At 36.5% G+C, this 9,922-nt stretch overlaps 1 protein-coding gene across 1 annotated transcript; it reads right to left on the bottom strand.

Annotated features, from left to right (window-relative positions):
- Positions 1-1,749: 1,749 nt before the first annotated feature.
- On the bottom strand, positions 1,750-7,841 carry LOC124171457 (uncharacterized protein K02A2.6-like). Its single transcript, XM_046550627.1, has 2 exons — positions 5,294-7,841; positions 1,750-4,685 (listed from the first exon to the last, which is right to left on the bottom strand). The coding sequence occupies exons 1-2, from the start codon at positions 7,662-7,664 to the stop codon at positions 3,079-3,081; spliced, it is 3,978 nt and encodes a 1,325-aa protein (XP_046406583.1). The 5' UTR covers positions 7,665-7,841; the 3' UTR covers positions 1,750-3,078.
- Positions 7,842-9,922: the final 2,081 nt, after the last annotated feature.

Below are 9,922 nucleotides of genomic sequence, written 5' to 3'. Positions count from 1 at the left end.
AGTAGTTTTAAGGGTTTTTAAAATCGCTGAACAACTTGCTTGATGCCAACTTTTTATTGACATAATAGATTTAGCCTCTAACCTTCAATATTTCTAGTTCTGTCTACTTTACGTATGCCACTCACTTTGTCAAAGGTCACATGAAAGGTTTTACTCTTAAGCCTGTTATCACTGTAATATGTTTCTCTACCAGAAGACCAATATTTATAAATGTACCTTATGTACGATCATTATCTCGCGTGTGTTATAGAAATTCACCGCTTTACACGACGCAATTTTGATTTTAACTTCATACATACTTCAGCTATTGCGCAATGACGTCCCCCGTGTAAAACGGCATGAAGGCAATGTTGAAGCAATTACTTATAGTTAACCCGGGAGAAAAATTATACTCACGCCTTATTTTTTGACTAACCGTACAAGTAATACCCCGCGATTTACGTATACAGATGTATTTCAATTTATCTGAAGCATATGAAATATTTATAAAGAATTAAAAACACATATCAACTCGAAAATCCATTTTTCAGCGAAGACTACATCTGAACTTTACCTGGCTTACGACAAAATTCCACCGCAGAACAATGTTTTGGCTACCTAATTTAGTGAATAAATACATAACAAAAGGGCTTCCACCAATCGCATTTCACATGCCTACATTACGTATAAGTCATCCAGCGTTCGATACGCTACAATGTATAATTAATACGGCTGCTCGACTCGACAGTTCTTCAGCACCATTTTGAACTCGCGCCGCCGCTCACTGGTCGGTGAGCGAGGTGATCATACCCGGAGTACGCTCACAAACATGGCGGCCGCTCACTAGTGATCGGATGGTGAGCGGTCGCATCCAGGGGGAGAGCGGTGGTTCGCTCACCTTCCGCTCAGTGAGCGGAGCTCCCCCTGGATGCACCCATTCTTGTTCGTTACCGCCAAATTTGAATTGCTGCAGGTTCTGTCCCCTGTATTCTGGTGGCTTCAGGAGCTAAATCCTATTTTTTTAATCAATGAAGGCTTTCTGGTTCTACTACGTCATGCTCGTTTCAAGTTCCGAGTTTTCAGGCTAATTGCAGGAAATATCAGAAATGAGGAAGGTCAAATGCAGTATCAATGTATTATCATTTTATATAACTTAAAGGCCTGTTTACACGGTGCGTTAACACGTACGGGTTAATGTCTAAATGTATGAACGCCAAAATGCACCGTGTAACCACCCAACTTGTGCGAATGCATGCACAGAAAATAGAGCCTGTTCTAATTTGGTTCATGCTTTCGTACATGTTCCGTTTCGGTCCACAAAAATCCTTCACGCAAACGTACATTAACTCGGCCTAGAGTGAAAAATAGAAATACATTGACATTACGATACCCGATCTTCCTCTCATTTTTTTATTATTTCCCCCCACGATGATCAAAAGAGCTTAGAGCCGAGAAACACAGCTAAAACAGTCTGGAAGGAGAACTAAAAATGATTCTCGGTAAAGGAATTTTTAGAAGTAAAGGTGAAAGTATGAAATGGATATCTGAATCCTGATTGTTGAAGATGATTTTTGTGATATAATTAACTTATCAATGTCGGTAATTGAAAAAGTTGTAATCGTTCAGCTATCTGCTGGTTTCCTAGAAGTTTGTGAGTAGCTTTGCTTCACAGTCAGCTCTGACTTATAAACATTAATGGAGATATTTATTGCTCCACTCTTGTACTTTTGGTTCACACAAAGGTAAGATCGTCTTCTTTTTATCATTTGATTCATTTTTGATATTTATTTATTTGCTTTAACAGGAAAATGCCCATATTACCATATAAACACATTATAAAAATAATAAACAAATCAGTACCATAGCATCAACAGATGTTATAAGACACAGTAAAACAACACATAAACACATTATAAAATACAATTACCTAAACATTCTCAAGTATCAATATAAAATACAATATGTATATCACAATAAAATGCATAGAAACAAAAAAAAATCATTGACAGATGTCACATTCTTTATAGCAAACAATCTTTAAATTCCTAATTTGGGTAATTGAAGAGTTAAATACATCCAGTGAACTTCCAAAGAGATTAAAATTCCTCAATATTCTTTCAATTGGGGCACCATGACCATAAGAAGTCCTGTGGTAGTTGTTCGAAAACACTAGGTTAGTCCTTGTATTATGAGATGGGACTCTTAGATTTACAGCACCAAGAAGATCTGGAGAAACAGTTCTATTATTTAGAAGTTTATACAAAAATATTAAATCCGCCTTAACTCTTCTATGGTATAAAGTATGTATCTAATTGAAGCATAGAAAGTATTACCCCATAAATAACGTCAAGAGAGAATCCCTTGACATTAACGTACCTAAGTAATTTGTGCTGAATTCTCTCAATACGTTTGAGTTGTGTACTCTTGTATGGCCACCACACAATAGAAGCATATTCAATTATCGGACGTATTAAAGTTGTGTACAAATGCCCAATAATGTCAATGTGAAAATTCCTTGAATTCCTAATCACAAAACCAAGGCTTTTCATTGATTTCTTTAAGACATAGTCAAGTTGAAAGTTAAAACTAAGCTTATTATCAAATAAGACTCCAAGGTCTTTAATTTTTTCTATATTAGTCAATACCTTATTATCAAGAGTATGTATAATAATTGATATTAGGTGACATCGATTTGCTAAATGAAATACAATTGCACTTAGAAACTGTAATGTCTGCACATTAATATAAGGAGCCACTTTTAAGAACTGTCTTTATTCTCTAGATCACACTCCATGACAACCATAACAATTCAATAAACAAAACACACCAATACATCACATCTCCTCCCCCCATACTCCGAAGACCACCGTTCATAACAAATTCAAATTTAGCAACCTCCACAAAACTTTAACATCAGCAAACCTGAACTACTACACAAAAACAATATTCTTCCCAATGCACAAAAAAAATAATAATACCTTGTAACATAGAAATCGACAGAAACAAACAATCATAATGAATAACATACATAAAGCATACAATGCACAATAACAATCAAATTCAAATTAACAAGCATGAACATCAAATAATATATAATGCTTACAAGTTTAACCTTTCCACCTGCCTGCGCTCTCGCACAGGGTAACGCCTCTCTATTCTCTGTTTTGGACTATCAGATTTAACTAATTGCCGTGAAGTTAAGTTAGGTGAAGTGACGTCATGCTGAGGCATATCAGACTTCAGCCTAGCGTATTCACTGCTAGAATGATGAGGCGGTGTATTCTTGGGACTGTACTGTTGAGATGGTGTGCTCTGCAGAGGTGACCCCCCCTCCTTCGACAGCCTGTCGTCTGTCACTCTAGGCAACAATAATTGTTCCGGTGGAATCACCTTATCAGGTACAATTGAAGGCATGAGAGGCTCACTATTTAGGTCTATAATTTGATCGATATGACGTTTCCAAATGACATCATTCTTTAATTTCACCAAGTATGATACTGCACTCAGTATCTTAACAATTACTGCTCCTATCCATTTATTTCTGCCTCTGTAATCCCGTACAACTACAGGTTGACCCTCAGATAACATTCTCGTCTTACAACCCCCATAATTTGCAACTTGCTTACTCTGTTTATTGTATACATAACTTTGAAGATTAGGTCTAATGAGATCTAACCTTGTTCTGATTGGTCGCCCAAACATTAACATAGCTGGCGTTTCATTAGTTGTTAAATGTACCGAATTTCTATAAACAAGTAGAAATTTATATAAAGCCATATTTACATTGTCATTACTCCTTAAAGCTAGGTTAACACGCTTTTTTACATTCTTCACAGAATTTTCTGCTTGACCATTTGTAGCTGGATGGTAAGGTGGCGATAAGGTATGCTTAATGCCATTGCATCTTAGAAAATCCTTAAATTCACCAGAATTGAAGGGTGGACCATTATCTGAAACTATTTGTTGCGGTAAACCAAACCTTGCAAACAAAGCACTTAATTTTGTAATAGTCTGATTAGCTGATGTTGAGCTTACCTCTTCCACCTCCAACCATTTACTATGAGCATCTACTATAACAAGATATAGTTTGTTACTTACAGGCCCTAAGAAATCAACATGTAAACGTTCCCACACACTCTTGGGATACTCCCACACATGTAGGTTACACTTTTTAGGGTTCTGCCTCACAGACAAGCAAGGTGGGCAACTGTTGGCTAAATTCTCAATGTCTGAGTCTAAACCTGGCCACCAAAAATACGAACGAGCCATGGCTTTCATCTTAACAATGCCAAGGTGTCCGCAATGCAACTCTGTTAATAATGGCTTACGTAAACTATGAGGTACAACTATCCTATGCCCCCAAACAATAATACCATTTTCAATAGCTAATTCACCTTGCCGCTGGAAATACGGTTTTAATTCATTGTCCATATTTGAGTGGTTATTTGGCCAACCATACAATACATAGTTGTACACTTTCCTTAACAAAACATCCCTTTTTGTTTCCTCTATAACGTTATTAAAATCAACTGGTATGTCATTCTCTTGAATAAATTGCAAATAAGTACCTACATAATTTACATCCTCTGACTCAAACTGAAATTCTTTTACATTCAAAGGCAATCTAGATAAGCAATCGGCGTTTGCATTATCCTGTGATTTAACATATTTAATATCAAAGTCATAATTCGTTAAGAACAGCGCATGTAATAGAAGGAAACAATTAGGTCTCATATTTTTGTATGGCCTGCTAAATAACCAAATTATATGTCCGGATCTACTAAGTCTAATCAACATTAAAGTTCCTGCCTTACACTCTAGAACTCATAATCTTTTTTATCTCCCGCACTGCAATTACAATTACATTTATTTTTTGCCTATGTTCAGGATAGCGAGGGATTATAATAACATATGTGTAGATGCCGACATTTTCCAAATGTCAAAGGTTTCTTTTAAAAAATTCTTGATGGACTGTTTGAGGTGCATTTCCTAAGGTACCCTCTTCAGTTTTGCATTGTTTTCAATGTATCTATTAAACTTTATCTATATGTTTGGTATATGATGTTATGATATTTCGTATATGTTTATACAGGTTTATATTTATGTATGTTTTTTTTGTGAACTACTTCTAAGTATGTATTTTTATCTCCTAATATGTATTTCATGTTATTGATATCTATGTTTCTGTATTTGTAGTATTTGATATTTGTGATTAACTTTGTGCAATTTTTAAATTTGTGCTAATGTAAAAGGGCTTAAGCCCGTGAAATAAATTTATTATTATTATTATTATTATTATTATTATTATTATTATAGCGCTGAAGTCTGCTTGCTGCATAAGCAGGTAAACCTTTCTTTGATCCAAAAATAGATATCAATGGTTTGTGATCAGTTATTAAAGTAAACTTTCTACCATACAAATATTGATTAAACTTTCGCACACCATAAATAATACCTAAAGCCTCCTTGTCGATGACACTGTACCCCATTTCAGCCTTTGATAAGGTCCTTGATGCATAACAGATTGGTTTCTCAGAACCATCCTTCTGTAACTGACTTAAGACACAGCCTAAACCATAGCTAGAACTATCAGTAGCTAATCTTACCGGTAGGTTAGGGTCATAATGTGCCAATATTGGAGCTGAAACTAATTTATTCTTGATTAGCTTGAATGCTTGTTCACACGAGATTGACCACTCAAAAACACTATCTTTCCTCAACAAACTATACAAAGGTGCTGCAATAGTAGATAAATGAGGCACATATTTTCCATAATAATTAACCATACCTAAAAATGCCTTCAATTGTGAAACATCAGTGGGAGTAGGCGCCTTTTCAATAGCGCTTATTTTAGATGGCGATGTACTTAGGCCATCCTCACTCAAAACATAACCCAAGTACTCAATTGACTTGCGAAAAAATTCACACTTCTTTTTACTCACACTGAGACCACTCACTTTTAATCTATTGCAAACTTCATATAACCTTTCCTTGTGAACATCATTATTTTCCCCAGTAATCAAAATGTCATCAAGGACACAAACAACTCCTGGAATACCAGCGAGAATGGTTTCCATTATTTTCTGAAAAATACCTGGTGCAGAGGCCACTCCATAGGGAACTCTATTGTACATAAATAGCCCTTTTGTAGTACTTATAGTACACAATTTCTTTGATTGGTCATCTAAGCATATCTGCTGATAAGCTTGGGATAGGTCCATTTTGGAGAAAGTTCTACCTTTTTGTAACGTATTAAAAAGATCTTCAATCCTAGGTATTGGATGTCTATTGATGATTAGCGAATCATTTAGTGAAGAAACCCTGAAATCTGCACACAAACGTAATTCCCCGGTTTTTTTTACTATTGGAACAATGGGACTTCCCCATTCACTATCACTCACAGGTGACAAAATACCTTCCCTTACCAATCTATCTATCTCAGCCTCTACCTTGTTTTTCAGGGAGAAAGGTATTGGCCTAGGCTTCAGAAATCTAGGCACAACATTATCTTTTAAAACTAACCTAGCTGGCTCACCCTTATAACAGCCTAATTTATCAGTAAACACCTCAGGAAACTTTTGATATAAACTATTAACTATTTTAAATTCTGCATCTATTATACTACATACATCCCTACTATGCTCTGAGTTAGTGCTCATAATAATATTACTAACCCCACTAGGTATTTTAATTACCAACCCAAGATCACGGATCCAGTCTCTGCCCATTAAAGGATTTGCTCCCTTAGCTATTACTAATAAGGATAACTGTTTACATATATTTCTATATTTTACCATTACGCTCAATTTCCCTAATGGTTTGATAGGCTGGCTTGTATATGAGCTTAATACCAAATTGGTACTTAGTAACTTTACTGAAGTAAAATTGTCTTGATAACATTGTTCATTTATGACACTGACACAAGCACCACTATCTACTTCAAAATACAAAAGCTTATCTTCAACTTGCAATTTTACCATAATAGGCCTTACCCTATCATTGGTTTCATCAACCTCATTAGCTTTACTTACATTAAATAGATTAGTTAAATCATATATATAATCATTAGTTGGCTTATTTTGCTTGGAATCGTCAGTAGTAGGCTTGTTTAGCATACAATCATTAGAATCACAGGGTTCACAATAGTGATTAGATGGCTTAGTACTAAAATTATTAGGCTTTGTATTTGACACACCCCTATCTTGACTTCGACAAACCTGTGACAAGTGGCCTACTTTGCCACACTTATAGCACTTGTATGACTTGAATTTACACATATTGGCCCTATGGCCTGACTTTCCACAACCATAACACTTTACATCACTAGACACTCTCTCCTCCCTCCTAGTTGTGTCCTCCCTCCTTTGGTTTGTGGGACGTTGTTGTTGCCGGTTCACGTGAGAACAGCTGCCACTGCGATGCGTTGTCCCCATAGCCGCCGACGTCGTCGCCAAACCCTTCCGCCTGGCGTTGTAGTTAAGTTGACTTGTTTGTGGATTCCCTCGCGCCATCAACGTCGCTGCATCGTGGTCAGCCATCTCCATGTTGGTAGCTATCGTTACTGCCTTTTCAAAAGTAAGGTCTGTTTCCCCCAGCAGCCGCCTCTTAATTGCGTCATTACGGATACCGCTGACCAGTCTATCTCTCAAATAATCCGACAGATTATTTCTAAATTCACAAAACATTGAAAGTTCCTTTAACTGTACCACATAATCGGAAATTGACTCGTGCTCCCGCTGGCTCCGTAAACTAAATTTATAACGCTCCGAAATAAATGATGGCTTTGGACTTAGTGCGTTGTTACTAGCTGCACTAATTGTTCAAATGTCTTAGTTGCCGGCTTATCTGGTGCACACAAATTTTTTACTAAATTGTAAGTTTATACTGTTAACAAGGTAGGCACTTTTTTCTCGTCCTTTATGTCGTTTGCATCAAAAAATAGTTCTAAACGCTCAATATACGAAGACCACGTCTCTTCAGCCGCGTCAAATGCATTCATTGAGCCGATGAGTCCCGCCATTTCGCCGTCACCAAAAAATCTATCTTCCTGCGCTCGAACTTGGTACTTTTACTATCACGATCACGCTCAATCACGGCTACGCCCTTCCGCTGTTGACCGTAATTACGTGGATTCGTGCTTCCTCGTCGCCAAATGTAATGTCTGTACATTAATATAAGGAGCCACTTTTAAGAACTGTCTTTATTCTCTAGATCACACTCCATGACAACCATAACAATTCAATAAACAAAACACACCAATACATCACAGAAACATTGATGCACAAACCATTTTGTTGACACCAAAGTGAGAATCTGTCCAAATTTTCTTGTAGATTATGGACATCATTCTTGCTATCAGCAACAGAAAAAATCTTTAAGTCATCGGCAAACATTAAAAATTTAACACCGGAAAAAATAAATGACACATCGTTCACAAAAAGCAAAAATAGCAATGGACCCAAGTGAGAGCCTTGAGGAACACCAGATAAGGCAATAATTTCATTGGATATCTGGTGATTGATTTTCACCGAGAGCCTTCGATTTGAAAGATAATTTTCCAACCAGGATAATAAACTGCCAGAAAATCCAATACCCTTCAGTTTTAATAATAGTAATGGAATGTTGACTGAGTCAAAAGCCTTACTTAGGTCAGTATATATTGCATCTACTTGATGCCCATATTCAAGATTCACTTCAATAAACCCACACAGCACATCTTTGCCAGAGGACGTCCGCTGCGCGTCCGTCGCGTCCTCTCAGTGTCCGCGGATTTTCAGGACAGCCAGAGGACATCCGCCGGCTGTCCTGGCCATCCGTCCGCACACTGTCCTATCTCGGATGTCCAGTGGACGTCCAGCTAGTGTCCCATTATGCAGGGTTTGGGAGTTTTGGTTTCCTCTTAAAACACTCACCTCCTCAAGGAGGAACTCCGAGAGAAAGTCTCGAGATCCTCCTCCGAGTAGGGAGTATAGGAGAAGGGAGAAAGAAAAAAACTCTCTCGTTTCTGAAGCCAGAATACTTCCTCCCGATCGAGGAAGAGGAAATTTTTCGTGGAGGAAGAGATATTTTGAGGATTATTTTAGGTAACCAAATGTAATCCTCTTGTTGGAGTGTGGACTCTGGGAGGAAATTATTATATTATTATAACGAAAAAAAATTTTGACATTTTTACCGCTTCTATAGTTTAAGAACAACAAATGTACGCTATTTTTAAGTTTTATATTGTTTATAACAATTAATTAAGTTTAAACAAAGTTAGCAACAATTTAAGTAACATTTACGAGCGTTAAAAATTTCTACATGCCTTACGGGTTAAACAACAACAATTGAACGAACTTATGACTCTCTACATTATTTATAACAATTTTTAAAGTTTAAACAAATTTAGCAACAATTTTAGCAACTTTCAAAAAATTAAAAATTTCCGCATGTTGTACGATTGAGAAGCGTTGGATGAACAATAAACCCGTACTCTTTCATGATTATAAAAATTACTTAAATTTAAACAAATTTAGCAACTTTTACAAAAATTAACAACAGGAATAATGGAATTTATCGATTTTTACTGAAATTTTATATTATGTGCCAATGTCCTGCGGACGTCGCGTAGCCGTCTCGGGGACATTCCATTCCTACAGGTTAAATGAACTCTTTCAACTTATTGATTAATTAATATTTACTCTCTAGGGATTAAAAAATCTCAGAGGCGATTGATTGGAAAGTATTTTAATGAAACATATAACGCTTTAAATTTATTTTAATTTTTAATGGTAAGAATTCTCCTAAAATTATCACGGCATCGATGGCCTCATTCCCAGATTAGACATTGTAATTGTCCAATTTAAGGATAGGCAATAGAAGGTAAGTACTGCCGTACCTTTACTTTATATTGAAATTCTAGTTTTTTTGGTGGCGAACGAATTTTGAATCTACCGCTACTCCG

This window comes from Ischnura elegans, chromosome X (assembly GCF_921293095.1).
Source record: "Ischnura elegans chromosome X, ioIscEleg1.1, whole genome shotgun sequence".
NCBI lineage: Eukaryota > Metazoa > Arthropoda > Insecta > Odonata > Coenagrionidae > Ischnura > Ischnura elegans.
This window is presented reverse-complemented; position numbering and strand designations above follow the sequence as displayed.

Excerpts from the sequence above, each read along its gene's own strand:
- LOC124171457 (XM_046550627.1), bottom strand. The coding sequence starts at position 7,664 with ATGTTTTGTGAATTTAGAAATAATCTGTCGGATTATTTGAGAGATAGA. Across the intron at positions 4,686-5,293 it reads AGCAAGCAGACTTCAGCGCT|ATGCGCTGTTCTTAACGAAT; the intron begins ATAATAATAATA and ends TCCTTCTATTAC.